The sequence below is a fragment of the Glycine soja genome, chromosome 6 (assembly GCF_004193775.1).
Source record: "Glycine soja cultivar W05 chromosome 6, ASM419377v2, whole genome shotgun sequence".
Lineage (NCBI taxonomy): Eukaryota > Viridiplantae > Streptophyta > Magnoliopsida > Fabales > Fabaceae > Glycine > Glycine soja.
The window spans coordinates 326,651-348,349 of NC_041007.1; the positions used below are offsets into that span (position 1 = coordinate 326,651).

At 32.8% G+C, this 21,699-nt stretch overlaps 2 protein-coding genes across 2 annotated transcripts; one reads left to right on the forward strand and one right to left on the reverse strand.

The window, feature by feature from the left end:
- Positions 1–1,452: 1,452 nt before the first annotated feature.
- LOC114414420 (E3 ubiquitin-protein ligase UPL3-like) lies at positions 1,453–11,509 on the reverse strand. Its single transcript, XM_028378688.1, has 18 exons — positions 10,445–11,509; positions 10,222–10,332; positions 10,007–10,123; positions 9,677–9,847; positions 9,436–9,597; positions 9,019–9,270; positions 8,727–8,848; positions 7,213–8,647; positions 6,790–6,885; positions 4,355–5,926; positions 4,029–4,253; positions 3,840–3,944; positions 3,066–3,146; positions 2,899–2,967; positions 2,676–2,804; positions 2,401–2,523; positions 1,793–2,044; positions 1,453–1,686 (listed from the first exon to the last, which is right to left on the reverse strand). Exons 1-17 carry the CDS (start codon positions 11,294–11,296, stop codon positions 1,979–1,981), a joined length of 5,688 nt encoding a protein of 1,895 aa, XP_028234489.1. The 5' UTR covers positions 11,297–11,509; the 3' UTR covers positions 1,453–1,686; positions 1,793–1,978.
- A 1,249-nt stretch (positions 11,510–12,758) lies between these two features.
- On the forward strand, positions 12,759–19,402 carry LOC114414421 (synaptotagmin-2-like). The gene is made up of 12 exons (XM_028378689.1): positions 12,759–13,024; positions 13,428–13,526; positions 13,628–13,678; positions 13,772–13,895; positions 14,073–14,191; positions 14,285–14,386; positions 15,856–15,930; positions 16,423–16,499; positions 16,600–16,846; positions 16,932–17,279; positions 18,183–18,311; positions 19,164–19,402. Exons 1-12 carry the CDS (start codon positions 12,914–12,916, stop codon positions 19,290–19,292), a joined length of 1,611 nt encoding a protein of 536 aa, XP_028234490.1. The 5' UTR covers positions 12,759–12,913; the 3' UTR covers positions 19,293–19,402.
- Positions 19,403–21,699: the final 2,297 nt, after the last annotated feature.

Genomic DNA, 21,699 nt, shown 5'->3' on the forward strand with positions numbered 1-21,699 from the left:
TTGTCTAACCTAAACCAAACCAACTAGATAATAAATGAGTTGATTCGGTTTGGGTCATTGGATATTCTGATTATTTTTTTAAATAATTATTTTGATTTGAGTTTGTGCAATTAATTTATGTTTAGACCAAAAAAAAATATTAGAGCTAATAACATATTTGCAGTCCAACTAAAAATTTTAAAGTTCTATTTTAGTTATTTTTAAAAACACTTTATTTTAGTCCCTCTAATTTTGGAATATATTCAACTTTTTTTATTAAATGGAAAGAAAATATAAATATATCCCACATTCTATCTTCAAGTTAGCATTTAATTTAAGATTCAAAGGTGACACATTTCAAAAAAGAATTTCAATTTTTTAAAAGGATAAACACATTTTGCCCTAAAAATAATGTGTAATTTAAGTCAATGTAAAGTAAAATTTAAATCAAACTAATTCAAATTCTTATTACCCATATGAATGAATCAATTGGTGTGAGATTATTTTATCTCTATTAGATATCTTAAATTTAAATCATCAATATACATCTTTAAACATTTAAAAAGAACTAATGCAAGAGATAATATCTGAGTTAAGAAGAATTGTCTCTAACAAAAAATATATATAATTTCATAAAACAAAATCTCTTACTATTTGATTGATGAATTCAACAGTTTTTTTTTTTACCTTTTTTTAAAAAAGTTTTATAAATTTTAAAATTATTTTAATTTGATAACTAATGAAATAAGTTCACACAGTATAAAAATCACAATCACTATCATAGATGAATAAAAAAATCAATTAGTTCATATAAAGTAGTTATAAAAACACTGATAATAACTACGTTACAAACTCTTAATAAAATAATAACTACATTACAACATAGTATAATGTTCAATTGATATAAAAGAAAGCGTAATGCTCAATTCAATTTTTAGAATAAGAATAATTACCAAACTAAATTACAATAAAAAAATTAAGTCAGCCTTTTAACTTTTTATTTGATCTGCATTCTACTTTTAAAACCAGCTAGATAAATTAAACTGGTTGAGTCGTAACAATCACTTTTTAATCATTTACCAAGTATATCACGCATCACACAATTTGAATTCAAACAAAACCTAAATATATAAATATAAATCCACCTTTTTAATCATTATTTTGAAAAAAAGGTATTACACAACTTTATTTTTTATTCAAAATGTTACTCGTAAGATTTATCTTTTAGAAAAACAATAAACAAAATCTTATTTTTTAAAACGCTAGACCATTTTTTTATTCAAAATAATAAGATTGGAACAAACGGATCTAAGTCACGTTTCTAACAACATACTTTAGTTTAATGCATAAAAATAAAAACTGCAAACGTAGGAAAATCAATAATATAATGCTTGAAGTCATTCACTTAACATAAGCGAATGAGGTCGACAAAATTTTACAATAAAACTCCAAATGACAAGTAACTAAGTAATATAACGAGATTATAAAGCAAAATATTTTAAATTATTTATTTTCCCTTTACCATTTTTTCGTACATGCTAATTGCCAATAATTGGAATTACAAACAGAATAATGAAATTTTTTAAAAAGAAAAAAGAAAATCAAAATTTCATCATTGCTATTCTATTTACAAGTTCTAACAGGTAAAATTAAATTAAGAGCTCCGTAAAGTCCCCTACACTTTGAAAATGTGGCTACCCGATTCAACTGCAATTTATGGGAGAAATTCTTGTAAGTATGTCAGAAATAAAAGAGAACAATATGAGAAGAACCTCCCAGCCAGTTCGGGGGGAAAAAGTAACAAGTTACTCACCTGAACAATTCCACAACCTTGCAATTTGCATTGAGCACGGAAAATGAGACTATTATTCGAGAAGCGAGAAACGAGGAGCAAAGCAGATCCAACCAAAATAAATAAATAACTGAGCCTCGAGAATAAAGTCTATAAACCCTGAACCATCTATTAACATGCAGGGTAAGGTTGGTTAGTTTCAGAAACTCATGATAAATCAAAGGATCCCCGGCCCTCGTTGATTGCATAGAGTAGCTTCTTGTACATAATTTCCTGTTAAAAAATGAACATAGATTAATACCAAAAGATGCAATATCAGAGTAATGAACATACGTATGAATTTTGGAGAAATAATTGTTTAGTTTTGTCTAGTTTCAAAATGAGATATTATAAAAACAAGCAATTTTTTCTAGAATTAATTCCAACCAAACATGGACATGAGAGATAATATAATCAATAAATTTATGAAGCAACAGTTATTTGGACACCATTTTCATTGCACCATTTCCCTTCTGGAGAATAAAAACAATAGAAACTTAGAAAAACACATTTTCCCCCAACAAGGTGTAAGTAAAGGTAGGAAGACATTGTGACGTAAAAATCATTTCTCGTATGCCATATCACAGTACCTTGGTAGAGTAAGGAGGAAGTTTCAGGTAATTAGCACATGTCATCACACTAGGCAAGTCATCATCTGCTGATTCTGAAGGTCCATTCCCATTAGATGAAGTATTAACTGCGGTTGACGAAAGCTACACCAAGACCCAAAATAAGGCATGAATATAATGGAAATAACAAAAAATAAACATGCATATATAACCATGAAATTAATATGGAAAAGAATTATTAAAGTACAAGATGAATAAACCTAATATCACGTTATCAAAAATCCATTTCTGAATACCTTCCTCACAATCGTTAGTTTTGGATTTAGAACTGCCAGCCCTCCAGGTGGCAGCCTAGGTGCACCAGTAACAAATTGACAGAAGGCACGTTGCTGCTCTGGTGTGAACCCTCCCATAATTTCAAGTAACTGAAATAGCATCCAACAGAACAGCATCATATATAACTAGCTCTAATTTTCCGTCATACACAATATTCCTTATAATTAGGGGAAAAAAGCATACATTAATAATGGCAGGGCTCTTTGCATTGTACCCATGGTCGAATTTTATATGATCAGCAAGTGTCTCAGACTGCAGTAAGATAAATAACAAAAAAACTTGTAATTTCAATGCCTTGTTCTAATATTTTAACTAATATTAAAAGCAATAATAAAATTGGGCAAAAATACCTCCCACAACTCCCTGCAGCCGCAAAGCAAATTATCTAGTTCTTGAGGAGTAAAAATTTGTAAAGACGAGATGTCAAAAACCTGTATTAAACAGCACAAGCATACAAGTGATGTTTAGTTTTCAACTAAATTAAATGAGCCAAAAGTAACTAATTTCCCCATCAATATCCTCTTCTCATCCACAAGAGAGTCTACCAGAACCATAACTACCCACCCATTTCACAAACAATATATTCAGATTTCAGAATGTAAAAAATTTAACATCCAATAACTGAATCTTGCAATTTCCATTTTGTGCAGGGAAAGTATGGTTGGTGGTTGGGAGCCAATGTAAGTAAAAGAACAGGAGCATATATAAGCTCCCAAGTGGAATATTCAAGCATTAGAGATAAACAGAAGATATTTAAGATCTCAGTAAAACACCAAATAATTTTTAGTGAGACAGAATGTCACTTAAGCATTTCAATGACATGTTAACAAATTAATGTCATGCATCAGGTAAACTAATTCCAATCTACAACTACAATAATCTTATCCCACTAGGTGGTGTCAGCTACATGGATCTACATTGTGTGCAGTTAAAAACAAATTCTCAGGGATGTGGTGGGACTTAAGTATAGGAGCATGCATAGACAAGGATGATAATGTCAATAAAAGCTATTTTCCAATGGAAAGGGGAGAGGGAAACACCTTGTTTTAGAATAATAACATGCTCCACGCCAACAATGCATACGTTTAAAGTTAAATTACTAATTATTAAGAACAGCATAGAACCTGGTTAAACCCTGCTCTAAATGCTTCTATTTGCCGCATGATTCCAGTCTTGACAGTTGCATCTGCCACCAAGGATATATACTCCTCCAAATTGTTGATATCAACCTGAGAATTTGAGAGTAAGTTAAAGGAAATTTCTGTAACACAAGAACCAATATCTAAAGACTAGCTCAGAGTTTAACTCCATACAATTTCATCTCCTGGCTTCAAGGTGTATTCAGGATAACCAGGGAGTGTAAAATCTAAGCAAAGATCTTCGATTGGCACCCCATGAAAATGCAAGTTAACAATTGTATCTGTATAGCTACCACCAATAGATTCTATATAATGTTTCCGACAAACAAGGGCATTGAACTCTTGCAAAGTCTTCCCAAGCTCAGCATCAATGGACAGAATGTCATGCAAATCAAGATCCTGCCACAAAGTGAAGGTTAGGTACATAGACTAGAAGAAATTGACCATCAGATTAACAATACAAATGAAAATGGTTAAAACATCAATATTGCACAACATACTTGGCCGAGAACAAGCTTATAAAATGCCACTGACAATGGCAGGTCCAAAAGTCGTCCGTCTTGAAGAGCTTTAGCCATAACACGACCTAGCAGCCGGAAATACTCAACGACTTTTGAAAACCGGCTACCCTCTGATGCATCAGAATTTGTAGGCCAAGGCCGAGGAAACAACCCCAGAGGAGCTTCAACAAGTTCTCCATCTCCAGCCAAATTAGGCCCAGAGCCATCACTTTTCTTTTTCTTTTCATCTCTATCAATTTCCATTTGATGTTTGTCTGAAGAATAAGATCTCCACATTTGCAATCCAACTTGTTGCAAATCATGACTTAGAATTGTATAAAACTCAAGGGTGGGACCCAGGCCAGTCCCAACTTCACCAAAATATTCTACTTCAAGTACAGCTTTTTGGCTAGAATACATCCCCATAACTTTTGCAGCAGAATCCAAGACACGATTTCGAGAGACACGAACCTTTTGGCGCTGCAATCTCCCAACTCTCACCTCCCTCTCAGTTGTTGATCCATGACCATCAGCGCCTTGCTGCTGCTGAAGTCGATACAATGCACGAGATAACCCAAATGCGGTAGAATAAAAGTACTGTCGTCGGGTGTCAAAAGGAAACAAGAAAGGGCATGCTTTAGTCAACTGGCAACACCATAAGGGAAGACTACCACTGCATAGTGCAAGGGCATCTTGTATTTGCCTAGCCAATTTTGGAGTAAGCTTACCACTCACAAATTCCTCTGGAAGCACCCTAGCACCAGTTGTAACACCTAGCTCATCTAAATCCAAGATTTTTCCCTTGGCGAAGCTATCAGAAACCATTTGGGTCCTCAAATGAGGCGCAAGCTGGTTCAAACCCTCCAGCACACGCAGGAGTGCCAAAATATTGTAGGTAGGATTAGATTTCTCTAGATCACATGGCAAGTCTCCCTGCAATATACTGTCTAGAACAGATGTCTGATGCAATTTAGCTTCTGAGCTGGAATTTAATGCAGACCCAGATTTGGCAGATTTTGAAGTATTTGAACTTGATCCACCATTGGATGCCTTATCTGGCTGGTTTTCTGCCCTTTGATAAGTGATGGTGTAAATATCACCCCACAGACTGCTTCCATCACTAGATACACGGTCACTGCCAGCAAGTCTCTCATCATCATCTTCATCTAGCATGAGCTGTCTTTGAATTGCCTGATATATAGTCAAATTCCTATTAAGCTGCTTCCCACCAGCAGTAAAAATCAACTTTGGAGGATCATTAGAACTACCAAACAACAGGCGCCCATGCCTATCTCTGCCACCCCTGAAACCTCTGCTATTAGCATATCCAAGTCCAGCCATAGCAGCAGCAGCAAATGACATTGCACCCCTTGAGCTAGATGAATACCCACTCCTAAAATCAGCAGAGTCACAACCCCTGGCTGTACCCGCTTTGCTGCTAGAACCTGAAGCTGCATTAGTCTGGCTATCACTTGTTGCAGGAGCAACAGTACTCTCCTCAGCTGAGTCACCCAATTTCACATCATGCACTTCGTCAGGCAAGTAGACAGGAAGATAATAATCCCTCCGTACCTGCACAAAAATAAAATAAATAAATAAATAAAGCAAGCTGATGATGCATTAGATGATGGTTAGTGGAATAATATCATTTCTGTTTGATAACATTCAATTAATAGCATGGATGCAGCCAAATCAAACGATATCATCTAATCTTGGAATCAACAATTAATGATTATTAAAAATATAAGAAACAATAAATACCATTTCTATTTGATAAAATTCAATAGCTAGAACAAAACAGCTAAACCAAATCATAGTATCCAATCTAAACAACAATTAACGGTAGCATCCATTCTTGGAAACAACAATAACATTTCTATTAGGTAAAACTCAACTCCAAGAACGGAAGCACCTAAATGATAGTTTTCAATCCTGGTAGCAACCAATTTTGTCAAGATCGAGATTCTACCTAGTTTGAAAGAAGGTTGCAAAATCGTAAAATGTAGATCATAAAATCCTAGCAAACAAATTATATAGGTTTATGTATGCATAGAAAATATGAAAGAAAAAAGTAGATAACATTATAGCAAACTTAAAATTGAAATTTCATACTTGTAGCATCCAAAACAAGTCATAATTAGTCACATACATAACACAACCAGAAGACCACAAAAGAAAATACTTCAAACATAACTCGAAATTAGACAGATTTTTGGATTGCACAATCTCACTAGTTCAGTGATCTTTAAATCTCACAACAAACTCATTTAAGATTTTACATGTGATTCAGAAAGGAATGTGTCAGCTAGATTGTGAGATCTTACCATTTAGATCACAAAATGAGATGTGAATAAAAGTAATAACAACCATAAGATGAAATCTTAGAAGAAGAAGAAGAAGAAGAAGAAGAAGAAGAAGAAGAAGAAGAAACATACATCTTCACGGTCTTCATCCTCATCATCAGAAATATCATCATCTTCAATCACCAAAGCCTCATCAATTTCAACAGGAGATATATCCAATTCTTCATCCTATCCCATAAAGGCAGTGGACAATAGTGTCAAACAATAAAAAACGGCTTAAACAATAAAAGCCACGACTCAAGTTTAAGATGCTACAGGAAACACATCAACTGAAAAGCATCATTTTAATCTAAAGCAGTAAAATAAAAGCCATCATCAACTAACTATTAGATGAAGAAGTCACACCAATGGTTTTTTATCTAACAAAAAGAGGGAAGGACAATAAGTATAAGTATAAACAAAATACAACAAGGATTAAATTATTCAGTATTATAAACCAATTTAGATTAAAATTATTTAACTATTATGACTCATTCCCAAAATTTAGCAACATACCTCAGAAGTTGAGTCGCCATTTGCAGGTTTCATTTGAGCGTCTTTATCTAGAGCTGCTCTTCTGCGCACTGCATTCCTTGTTTGGGGTCCCCGTGCTTCCTCCTGCGCAGGTTTTAATACAGCTTTACCCTTGCTCTTAGATGAGCTCGTGCCATTGTCTTGAAATATTTCTTTTCTAGGTGTATCTCCTATATTAACAGATGATCTGGATCTGGATCCGGTTGAATAACGAAAGGCAGTGGAGGGAATATAAGAGGAAGGAGATGAAACACCAGCCCCTGCAGGAGTTGTTCCAGATTCAGAATTTTCAGTGCCTACAGTAGACTTTAGACCAGATTCACCACGCTGGACACGAGCCCATAGAAATTCCTCGATGGCTGCTAGACTTGCTAACGGATCAATCAGTACCACACTGGATGAATAATCCTTAAGTGACTTTTCACCCTGGGCTCGACAGAAACGTAATTTTATGGGCTGAGATAATGCACTTAGCCCAGAGGAGAGACGTCCACTTCCACTAGATGACCGAGATGAATTACTCAGCATTACAGGGAAACGCTCCAAGGAGGACAACACATTTTGAAGCTTCTGAACCAAGACAGTCATAGGAGCAACAGCCCCATTGTCAATGCTCAAAGGTAATGCAACAGCAACAAATGACTTGAACCTTGTAAGTGCCTGTTGGCGAAGCTTGGGGAGATTGGTTTCTGATATTCGATCTTTAGAGAAATACCCACAAGAAAAATAATTTAGCAAGGCTTCAACAACACCACTACCGATAAATTCAAAAGTAGATACACTATCTCCTTTGCCAAGTTCCTTTAGCATGTCAGATATCACCCCAATCAAATACTCTTCTGTGTTAGTAGAATCATCATCCAGATCAAATCCAAAAGCTTCAACTTTTCCCTTGGCCTTACTTCTTTGGTCATCAACACCAGTGTTCAACTTCGAGCATAGATTTTTCAGATGCAAAAGATCATCACTAACACCCACTTCAACAGACCCAGGATCAGAAGGAAAGTACTTGTCTTTAAAAGCATTAGCAACTGAGCTAATGGATGCACGGATACTAGAATTAGTTGTTGGAGTTTCCACAGAACTTGGTGGCAAACCAACATTTACTGGAACTGGACTCTTCAAATCATCCGAACGGTTCGCATCGGGATTTGAATTACCACTGCGCAGGCGATAGCGTCTAGAGCGAGATGAAGTTCCAGATACAGAATCAGTATCCTTCTCAGCAGATGATGTTTGTGTAGATATATTAGTTGCATTTCCAGCCAAAATAAGTTGGTCAACTGCATGAACCACACCTTCTCTGACAAACATTTTAGAGAAAATTCCAGGAAGCTTTTCCATAAGAATTTCTGAAATTTGCAAGGCAGGAACCAAAACATGTGGATCTTTCCATGCTAACACACCAGCTAAGAAACTATATCATCAAAGTGACAATGCATAAGTTTTCTACAGAGAACATAGAGCAACAGCAACCCAATTGAAGTTCTAAATACCTTGATATATTTGTTACACTCAACAAAGACTGGATCATCTCAGCTGTGCTGAAATACATCAATTTTCCAATGACAGAAAGACATTTGTGCCGAACTGGACCATTGACGCTAGCACCATATATCTACTTCAAAAGTAAGACAAAACTATTAATAAGTCACAGGAGTGAAGGAATGAAGAAGTCAAGGATATAAAAAATAGAGCTGGTTATTTATTTAAAAAATTAAAAATTTATAAACAAATCACAAAATATAATTTGAGCATTTCAACGATGAGTAAATTTAAACATTGAACCTGCATTAAAACTGGGAGGAGATCCATCCCAAATTGCTTAAGTAACTCAGGCTTATCATTTAATAATTTTGCACGAGCTGATATTTCATGAACATTTCCATTTGTGTCTTCTTGTATCCCGGGATTCCCAGAAGGAGGAGATTTTTTCACAACAGACTCTTTCACAAACAAGTTGGAGCTGACAGGAAGAGAAATGGTTCCTTGAGGCAATGGAGGCAGAAGTTCATTTGCCAGGTTCACAATCTCAAATATCTAAATATTAGAAAAGAGAATTAGGATAAACTCATCTTTCACAAAAAGAGAACTGAAAAGTTTTCTGAGATTTAAATGATGAGATCAATGTCACAGTCTATCAAATGAACTATAGAGATACCAACTACATCTAATAGACCAAAAGAACTCAAAAGCACATCATACCTGATCCGCTGGCCTACTCAATGCAGGCGAAACAGAGGTGTTAGAAGAAACACCGGAACCGGATAGTATATCTTTAAGTATGCCACTAGCTCCATGGAGAAGCAACGTTTTAGCTCCAAGAGGAGACCCACTTGCACATGTGGAAAGAAGGCGGATCAAACCCTGCAAGCACCAATGAAGTCAAATGAACAACCCACCAAAGGATAAAAATATCAGATTTAGTGGCAAAGATTGCACTTACAGTATATGTTGGGGTGCTGAGAGAAGCCTGCCCACCTCCAGAACCGCTGGTAGAAATGAGAGAGGCAGCTTGTGTTACCAGTCCATGATTGCACAATTCATCTAATTTGTCTGGAGATGATGCAAACGCTTTAGCTATTCGTGTCAAACAAACAGAGGCATGTTCCAGGACCTACAAAAATTAACATTGAATATTATGAAGACTCAAATAGATAATTGACAACATTGTAGGAATCAATATTTACATAAACAAAATTTCCTTAAAGGGAAGGAATGACAAGGAAAGTGCAGTTTTCATTTTTATGACAAGCAAACATGGCCTTGGCCTTACCTTGGAGTCGTGGTACTGAAGGAGGTTTGTCAAAAGTGGAACAGCTTCCATCACAAAGTCAGCTGCATCAGGAGGAAGCTTCTTGCACATATTTGCAGCAGTAGACAATGCCACCCGCTGAAACATGATTGTGTCAATATAGGCTTGCCAATCAAGGGTGGCAAATGCAAAATGAATCATCACCCTTTGATATTAGGATTTCATTGATGAGTTACCTGAACTCCTGTCGAGAAGAAGTCCAAGTAAGAAAGAACAGCCATCAGAGCTCCAGCTCGAAGACAGGCAGTTGGGTGCTCCTGAGAAATCTTCTTTAGTGCTTGAAGAGACTGCTCACATCAACAATCACATCTATCAGAATTCAAAGTAAGACAAAATTCTAAAAAGAATTCCAGATACATAATAACTAAAGGCATAAAAGAGATTGAGTGAGAAAATAACCTGCTCAGCCAAGTCCATATACTCTATGGTAAGCAGCCTCGCACAGAAGATAGAGACTGCACCATAATGCACAACAGCAGCACAGGATGAAGGAAGCACATCACATAAATGGGTTAGCGCCCTGGCCGCAAGAAGCATGACATCGGGATTGCTCTCATGATTAAGCAAGCCCACTAGCACAGGAACAAATGAATCAACCGAAAATGTACTTAATGAATCTTCAGTGCCAATGGAGAGCATGTCACAAAGATGCGTCAATGCCTCAACCTGACGACCTTCTTCCCCATCGGCACGCAAACCAGACAATATCTGCTTGAGTCCGCCAGTCTGGTGAGAAGAGGGCACAGAACCGCCCATAGCCGTAGCAGGAAGCAAATCATCCAAACCAGCACCAAGTTTCCGAAGAAGCCCTCGAAAGGTACTGGCAGAAATCAAATTCTGGTGCAGAATTCCGACACCGCCCTCACTATCATTATCATCGTCGTCATCCCCAACATCTTCAGCCTCCAAGTTCAACGCCAAGGCTCGCTCCCGCTCCGCATCCCTAATCCTAACATCATGTTCTTTCTCCTTCCCTTTGTCCGAATTGTCCCTATCGAAATTCTTGCCGCGGCGATCACGTCTGGAACCGGAGGATTCATTGGTGGGGTCCATGGGAGAAACGGAGTTGTTGTTGTTGTTCCTGGCGGAACGAGAACGTGTATTAGCAGTAGTTGTGTTTGGGATGGAAGAAGAAGAAGAAGAAAGACGAGAGCACTTGGCGGAACGAGAGGCGGTGGTGGTGGTGGTGGACGAGGATGATGAAGGGGCAGCTGAGGAAGCCTCCGCCCGCTTACGACTACGAGTTTCCATACAAAACCCAGAATCACCCTTCAATTTGTCTCACCTATCCTAGATCGATCGATTGGATTAATCCCTTGCATCTCAGATTAAATGTATTAAATTAAAATCGGCGAAAACCCTAAATCAAAGGAAAATTCCCAATATAGTGTACAGAGAGAGGAGGAAATTGTTGCATGAAAACCCTAAGGTGAGAGGGAGAGGGAATAAAAAAGGAACAAGAAAGACAGAGATATATCAAATACGCCTTATATACGTTGTTTGCACATACATCCACTCGTCACTCTAAAACACTGAGTCAGAAGTCACAACTCGCTTGCTCCCTCCGCGTCGTTTTCAGCTCATTGAAAATTATTACATTTCATATCACCCATTTTTTATATATTAAATACTTGCCCTCTCAACCTCAACAAAAGCAGCAACACTGTATCTTTTATTTATCAATTTAATTTAATCTCTCCTTGTGTGTTTTAGTTGTGAGAAATAAAGGGGAGAAAACAAAAGTTAATAGCTAAAAAATATGATGAAAATGAAGATTGTTTGATTAAAGATAAATAAATTAAAATAGACACAAAAATATTAAATATGATTTTTTATTTAAAAAACAAAATATAAATAATCCAAATTGCTAACTCTCCACTCCTTCTCTCACTTATTATTTGGTTTGATGAAAAGGAAAAAAGATGAATAAACTTAAACAATTTCATGTCAATTTTTTTACATGATTCAGTGTTTTTTTTCTGAAATATTAAATCTTTTTTAACATAAAAATTGTTAGAAATGATGTAGTAACATGTTTAATTTTTAAATATATTTTTTTCTTTATAAAAATTATATAATTTGTTTATTTTAACTCATTCTTCCATTCGTCTCTGAAAAAAAAAATATTTCGTTCATCTAAACAAGTAAATAATTTTCTACAAATATAACGGGTATTAAGATAGTATTTATGATAGTAGATGTTTAATCATGTGTTCATATGTATAAATCTCGAATTAAAGAATATTAATTAAACTCAAATAATTTTATGTGAATTGATCTACATGTTTAATAGTATTTTTGTTTTCTTAAAATATTAAATCATTTTTTAACTTAAAATTATTTTAAAAATATGTTAAAATAATACAGTAACATGTTTTATTTTTTAAATATCTTATTTTGATTTTATTCATTATGAAATGTAAACTGACTTTTAAAATTGGATATCAAACAAGAAAGTCAAAGATTAACTAAATCGCATAGTACATAATTAAGAGATAAAATAATTAAATATCATGTGACTTTTCCTCAAATATATAATATCATGAATAAACAAATTATGTGATAGTATCATTCCGAAAAAAAGTTGTGGTAGTAACTTTAATTAATAAGAATAACATAATCATTTGTGTTAAATCCTTAGTGATAACCATACTTTGTTTTTATTTTTTTTTGGTATAAATAGTCTTTTTTTAGGGTCAAAATGGTTCGCATTCCACGTTTTGGTTTGAACATAGGAATGGTGATCCGAGGAGAGCTCAAGTACATCGGAAGTGGCGCATTTGCATGATAATTTTACTTGTAGCATAAGGAGAGAGAAAGAGATTGGGATTGTCCTCAGAGCAAGTTGAAACAAAATTAAGAACTGACATGGGTTTCTTTGGCACCATATTTGGTTTTTTTGGCTTTGGAATTGGGATTTCTATTGGTTTCGTTATTGGCTATTTTCTCTTTATATATGTTCAACCCACTGATGTTAAGGTGCGTAGTACAAACAAAACATGATTCTTAACACATTATCTTATTTTGTATTCCACCCAATTGTAAACCTTTCTCTTTCCTTTAGATCCATGTTTGAGTCTGATTTTATTTGTTTTATTCATTTTTACAAGCTAAGCAATGCTCTCTAACAAGTTTTTGTAAATTAAGATCATAAATTATAATAAATAATCCTTTTCTTACATGTCATCTTGGAATTCAATTTTTTTTGTCTTTAGCAACTTCACTACCCATAAGAAAAAAAATTTAAAATAGGTATAATCACACTATTATATATGCAAAAAAGCAATAAAAAATATAAAATTGATGGTAAATCTTTGAAATTTTGACATTTTTAATGCAATTTTTAAGTATTGCACTAATACATTATTGTTGGCTTGGATAGGATCCTGAAATTCAACCATTGGCGGAGGAAGACTCGGAAACTTTACAGAGAATGATTCCTGAGATACCACTTTGGATAAAAAATCCAGACTTTGATCGGGTAAGCAATGAGTTACACTTGATATCTATCTCTGATATTATGCACAATGCAATATGAGTATTTTAACAACTACACTATTATTTATTGGTGTTTTTATAAAGGTTGATTGGCTTAACAAGCTTATCGAATATATGTGGCCATACCTTGATAAGGTATGTTTTATTATATTTCTTGACAAATATCAAGTAGCATAAAAAATTTCTCCTTTTTTGTGTGATTTTTTTATTATGTGTTTTTTCATCTAGGCAATATGCAAAACTGCAAAGAATATTGCAAAACCAATAATTGACGAGCAAATACCGAAATATAAGATTGATTCTGTTGAGTTTGAAGAGTTCACACTAGGATCTTTGCCGCCAACTTTTCAAGGTTAGTTTATTTGGATGGAATTCATTGTTAGATAAGAACCTTTTAGTGGTTTCCACAAATAATATAAATATTACCAATGCGTAAACTATGTTGATATCTAAATTTCATTGGTTTTTATTATGATTCTATATGAATTTCCCCATTTTTCTTATTGAATACATAATTTATTCTTGATAGGAATGAAAGTTTATGAGACTGATGAAAAAGAGTTAATTATGGAGCCTTCTATAAAATGGGCGGGAAATCCTAATGTTATTGTTGCTGTTAAGAAATTTGGGCTGAAAGCAATCATTCAGGTAATTTTTTTATTGTGTGAATAAGTAAAATACAATGTAAGGTGATGGGAAGCTAGATGTTTCTTGGTTTTAAGAGTTTTAAATTTTTTTCAGGTGATGGATTTGCAAGCTTTTCTTGCACCTCGTATTACTTTGAAACCTTTGGTTCCAAGTTTTCCATGTTTTGCAAATATCTATGTGTCTCTCATGGAAAAGGTTTGTATTGGATAAGTCTATTACTTCCTCTGCCAATTTTTTTACCATGTAAAGCATTTTACATACATGTGACATTAGAATTATAAATGGTTGTGAAAGTGTTACTAAAATCAGCTTGGCCCAATCGGTTGGACCAATTCAACTAAAAAATGCTATTTAGTTGGTTATGACGTTAGCGAGTTGCATTAAACCAGGTTAAACTAGTGAAAATCCATCCAGGCAAACCGTTTATTGTGTCCAAACTTCAAATACAAGTATTCTTTCATTGGTCCAAGAGCACGAACATGCCTTGCAAGTATGCATAAGTCACTATTTAGTGATCTATTGCACATCACCCTAGTTGAATTTGAATTAAGGAGTTGTAGCCACATCATGTATTATAAGCAAAACTCATAAAATCGGCACAAGTCAAAGGGGAATAAAAAATGCAAAGCTCTTAACTTTATCATTAGACTAAGATTCTATTCGTAAATTAAAATGAGAACAAAAGGCAATCGCATATTTCCTTTATCCATAAAATAAAACCTTCTTTTTATTTTAAAGGATTAAAAAATTAATGCACCAAACTCCCATTACTTCTTCGATCACCATTTTAAAATATGAACACCCACCAAATAATATTTACCTTAAGGTGCAAAGCTTAACTTTATCATTAGGCTAAAATAAATACCTAATGTATGTGTAAAATGTAATATATATGTGCGCGCGTGGAAATTATTTATATTAGTTCTGAAATTTAACCAATGGTTTGTTGGTTTGACCACTTGATTGAGTTAATAATTGATATAATTCTAATAACATTGGTTGTGATGAATCGTATCCAAGTATAAGTGTAGATTTTGACAATTAGTATGTGATATGAAATATAGTTCTTGTAGGAAAAAACACTAGTATAGTCAATTCATTTTGACACGTACAATGTTAAATTTTTTTCTTACTGAAAATGGTTGAATTCTGAATAAATATCTATATTGTTTTGTTGTGAATATCTTGCATTGTCATTTTGCCCTCATTTTCAAGACGATAGTTTAAGACCAATATAGTTATCTGTGAGGAATCCCATACTTGATAGTCTGTTTTCATTTTTCACACAACTTGAGTGACACAAGCAACCCTTGCACTTGATCATTTACCAAAATGACCCATCAAAGCCATTGGAATTTTAAACATTAAAGTTGAAAGTGTGTCCATCAAAATGTTTTACCATGCTCTAAGATATATGAAAGTGAAAATCATCTATCAAACTAAGCTTTTTTTTTTCAACAAAGGGATCTTGTTCAAATAACCTTTTTTTTTCTTTTTTCTTTTTTGGGTTGTTTGAGCACTTAAGGATTAATGGTGATTGAACATTTTTTTAGGTAGGTTTCTTATTTATATAACAATGCAATGTTTTGCACTTGCAGCCATATCTTAATAATAATTTGTATTTACCTTTTCACTCTTTTGCTTTGGCATCTTTCATTGTGTAGCCACATGTTGACTTTGGACTAAAGCTTGTAGGGGTTGATCTTATGTCTATTCCTGGCTTCTACAAGTTTGTTCAGGTACATGACCACTATTTTTTATTTTGATTTCTTCATTTTTTAAACCTATTTTAGTGATTGAGGTTTAAAGCTATTTATATTCATCATGTACTTTTAAAGAAAAAGCGATCACCCCCCTTTATGATAGATAAATTCTTATGGTAGGATTGAAACAATGGTTACTCAGATGTATCATACTTTGAAATATGGTAAATAAATAATAATAATAACACATTAATAGTTATGGCTATAATTGAGGTAAACATGAAATGAGAAAATGTAGTGTAGACTTATACATATAGAGTTTTGAGAATGAATGGTTTATAATTATGTTTTATGTCAATCAATAGTTTGTTCATTGAAGATATGAATTAAGAGGCTTTTTCTAGACTATCAAAGTGGTCTAAGTGTGACAATTAGGTAGTGTGTTTGTTCCTACCTTTTATGCTTAACTAGATGAGTTGATTGAAATATTTTTGGCTTTTAAACTACTTTAAAGATTGTCATTTTCAGGAGTTTATTAAAGATCAAGTTGCAAATATGTATTTATGGCCTAAAACCTTGGAAGTTCAAGTTATAGACCCAACAAAGTATGCTCCAAATTTTTCATTATGAGTTTGTAATTATTTGTTCAACTACTTTCTAATTTTTAATAATTTTTTTTGTTAATACAAACCTTTGTCATGTTAGAGCCTTGAAGAGGCCGGTTGGAATTTTAAATGCAAAGATTTTAAAAGCGATGAAGTTAAAGAAGAAAGATCTTCTTGGTGCATCTGACCCTTATGTGAAGCTAAACTTGACCGAGGATAAGTTGACGTCAAAAAAGACTACTGTGAAGCATAAAAACTTGAATCCTGAATGGAATGAGGAGTTTAGTTTGGTTGTTAAAGATCCTGAGTCTCAAGCTTTAGAGCTTTATGTCTATGATTGGGAGCAGGTTTATGTCTATGTCTATTTCTAAAAGTTTCATCTTTTACTTTCCAATGATGCATTTGAATTGAATATTATTTTTGTACACTTAGGTTGGGAAGCATGACAAGATGGGTATGAATATGGTTCCTTTGAAAGAACTTTTGCCTGAAGAGCCTAAAGTTTTTACTCTTGACCTCCTAAAAAACATGGATCCTAATGATGCCCAAAATGAGAAGTCTCGTGGACAAATTGTTTTGGAATTGACGTATAAACCTTTTAGAGAGGAAGACTTAGCAGGTTTTGATGAAACACAACCAATACAAAAAGCTCCTGAAGGCACTCCACCTGGTGGTGGTCTACTTGTAGTCATAATCCATGAAGCTCAAGACATAGAGGGAAAGTACCATACTAATCCACATGTACGTCTTATTTTTAGGGGAGAGGAAAAAAGGACTAAGGTAATGCCCTATAAAAAGTATTATATTTTACACATTTCTTTCTTATAGAATTGATAATTAAATAAAAATATGTCCCTATCATAAGATTAAGGGCTTGAAATATTTTAAAAATTGTTTCTTCTTTTTTTTTTATTTAAAAATATCTTCTTTTTTTTCCTTTGATTGATTTAATTACTTTGTGGGTCCCTAATCTTTTACCGATTTTTTATTAGATCTTTAATTTTTGTTTTAATTAAGTCTTTGAACTTGTATTTGTTTTTTAGTTAGATTCATGCTAGATCAAATAGAGTTATAATTGAAAAATAAATACAAGGCGAGTTCTTGAACATAATAGTTTAGAACTTGCAAAAGATAGACCTACAAAAGTTGGTAATATTTTAATTAAGTTTTTAAATTATATATCACTTTTTAAGTAGTTCGCTTAACTATTTTTTAATTAGCTTTTTGAAGTTGTATTAATTTTTTAATTATGTCTCTATTGGATCTAGTAGAGACCAAATTAAAAAATAAATACAAGTTTTGGAACCCAATTGAAACAAAAAAAATTTAAGGATCTATTTAAAAATTTGGTAAAAGCTCCTGGACTCATAGATTAACTAAAACTTTTTTATTTTCAAATATTTGTATATAAGATAATAGAAATTTATTTTCACATAAATAATTGAAAAAATTGAAACATTATTGGAATTAAAATGAAAATAAACATAAAGAATATTTTAGTGGTTTGATTCTATCAAGTATAAATATTCCTTTTGACAGTAATTAAAAATAAGTTGGAGATGTCAAAAGATAAATATATTTTTTTAATAGTAAATGTATGTTACAGTCAATTTGAATTTGAAATTTGTTTTTTTTTTTGTGACATAGTACTAATAAATACATGTTTACTATTACGAATGATAGGTCATGAAGAAGAACAGAGATCCAAGGTGGGAAGAAGAGTTCCAATTTCTGGTGGAAGAGCCCCCCACTAATGACAAATTACATGTAGAGGTTGTTAGCACTTCATCACGAAACCTTCTACGTCAAAAGGTATGTAATTCACAACTTTTTCACGGTTAAAGAGTTTTGTCATTGCAAAAGTTATTCGAGTAAGGATCATTTGTTCGTGTAATCTGCCAAACATTTAGTGACTTAAAATTCTAATATATAAATTATGATATAATGTACGAAAACAATTAGAGAGGCAAAAACGTATAATGCAAGATGCTTGGTGATTTTCAAATTCCTAAAAATTAAAAAGGACTATTATTTTAATTTTGTACAACAAACAAAGAAAATGACATGATCTTTTGTATGTTTATTGAATTGAACATGTGGTATGTAGAATAAATGTTATCAAATTTCATGTGTTTTGCTTCTATATATTTTATAGTGCGCATTGCTTATGAACTTTGGTATATTTATTGGATTTTGTGTTCATTGTTAAAATATATACAAATTTAAATGCACATGCATTTTTTTTTCTTTTCAATTTTTACCCGGGGGGTGGGGGGGAAGGGTCTTAGGATATTGTGGTCAAACTAAATTTTGTTGAGTAAATCATCATATTAATCTTCGAGATGGTAAGACCATGCATTTTAGTGATTGAAATTTTAAAAATCTTATACTAGTTTTTACTCTGTAAAAATAAATTGTTTTGGTTTGTTTAAACTTTATTTTTTATAGTTGTTTTGCACTATAAAAGACTAAGATGAATATTGACTAATGGCTAACATGATTGACTAATGTAATTTTGATGACTATTAATATAAAAGTTTTATTTAAATGTTTGTCTTCCATGGAAACAATAATCTAAATACAGCAAGACTTTAGTAACTTTAATATATGCTATCTTTTTGTTATTTACCTTTCACATTTACGTATTTTTTTTTTTTACACTAGGAATCATTGGGCTATGCTGACATCAGTCTTGCAGATGTTGTTGCCAACAATAGAATTAATGAGAGACACCATCTTATTGACTCCAAGAATGGTCGCATTCAAATAGAGCTACAATGGAGAGCTTCATAAGTTGGTTGATACAATTTTCCATAGACTTGTTTTTCTTTCTTCTTCTTTTGAAATAGAGTCTTGCGCATGCAAATAGGGAATGGAGGGCATTAATAACATTTCTCAAGGTATAATTGAGGTAGATCGATTTATTTATCAATCATGTACATGTTTGTAAAAATAAAAATAAAATGCTCATTTGAAAGCAAAATCATATACACGTTTTGGTTTAAGACATAAACCATATGATTAATAACACATGACATTATGAAGTGTGAACTTATATCTAGCATGACCTAAACTTTATTTTATATGGTCTTTTATTTGATCTTTTCTTCTTCTTCTTTTTTTGTACAGTTTTGCATAAGTGTTTTTTTTATTAAAAAGTTGCCTAGACATTAGTACTATGATCCCATTTGTGGAGACATTCATTCTCTACAAGTTACAAAGTTATTTTTTTGGAGTTTGTTAGGGAGAATTAACTCATACCATTGAATATTCTCTCCCTATCCACCTAGGTCATTTTGGGTATAAGTAGCCATGGATAAGAAGGATATAAGAAATTTAAAATTGAAGATAAGAAAAGGTAGGAGATAAGATAAAAAATTTAAAAGATAAGAGATTTAAAGATAAAAAAGTATAAGATAAAATAAATAAGAAATTTTAGGTCAAATATAAGAAAAGTAGAAGATAAAGATAATGATAATATGTTTAAAATATGTTGGAGTCTAACATGCCAAAACTACTCTTCATGCAATGTTAATAAATCTTCTCTATGTTATTCCAGTTTTCATCCACACTATCTTTATCTTTGGTTTCTCGCATGAAGACTATAATCAATAAACAATAAAGCACATAAAAGGGTAATAAAAACTAGATTGCATTAAATAGATAATAGGAAATAATTACATTACAATAGTTGACTTGTCAGGCTCCCAACAATGGAGTTTAACCTTTTATTGGTATAAGAGGTTTTTTCTTTAAGTTTTTGCATAAATTTTCCTCTGAAGTACTTAAATTTTCTTATTCTGAATCCTGTTGGTAAAAAAAATACAATAATGTTAAATTCCTCATTATTTCATTAAAAACAACAGTAAACTGAATGAATTCTAATCATTCTTAGTCAAAATTAACTATCAATGAAACTCAAATTTCACAGTTATCATAGATATTAAAAAATTAGTCTCTTTTCTCAAATTTAAAATGAAAAAATTTCATACAAGATAAATTATTATTTTTAATATTAAAAATTCGTATATAGTCTTCCAATATCAATAGGTTAATTGTTTTGTTCTTGTATCTTTCGAAAAGAAACAAGATCTCTAAGAGCTATTTCCTAGATCCGAAAGAGAATACTATGGCTCTCCTAATAACTAAAAAGTATATCATGCCTAAATCTAATTGGGGTTCGCGGTGGTGGAGGAATGTTAACTCCTTGACAAATGTACCAATTCGTCCAAATAGTATTTTAAAACGGTAAGACCGAGTGTCGAGTCCATAAAGACTTTGACTATACTCAGAGAGTTTATATATATTCAATTTCAAGCAATTAATAAATTGAACCGAATATTTGCAACATGGTAACATATAAATGTAAATTCGACATAAAATTGAACTATAGAGCTAGCATGTACGAGGTTGAGAAAACAAACACTCGGAGCAGTAAAGTGATTGTCGATGCAAAATTACGGGCATGTTGGGGACTTAGCCTACCAGAACTACTCTTGATGCAACATTAATGATTTTTCTCTATTCAATATTATTTCCATTATTACCTATATCCACTTACTTACTTTAGCCATGATTTCTCACATGAAAAAACCTAACCTACATAATTTCTCCCTTACCCCTAATCCCATAAGAGATAAATCAGACAAGTTGCAGTATGAACAAAGATGTATAAATTAGGCTAAATAATACCATTCTGTCCATAAAGATGGATTACTTAAATGTTCTTTTCCAATTCCTAAGAGATAAACATTTTTCAATGCTTAAACCTTATAACATTACATGAGCATGAATGATCAAGTCACAAACATGACAATAAACACAAAAAAGAGACAATACTAAAATAACATTAAATAAATAGTTAAAATTATTACATCAAGAGTGTTTGGTTGCTAAGCTCCCAACAATGAGTGGTTTAGCCTCTCATTATCATGAGATATTTATAAATACAAAAGGGATGAAGGAAGTGGGAGAAAATAGAGAAAAATGGAGAAGAATATAAATGAAATGCTCCAAATGAATGAGTCTCTCTAATGGACGACCCTAATTTTTATTACTCAATAGAATCAATGAATTCTTTTATTGCTCAAAATATCATTTTAATTCTTTATATTTTTAGTAATTTTTACCCATGGATCCTTTAAGTTTTAAAATTTTTTATCCTATAAAATTTAGGACGTTACCTAAAATGATATTTTCT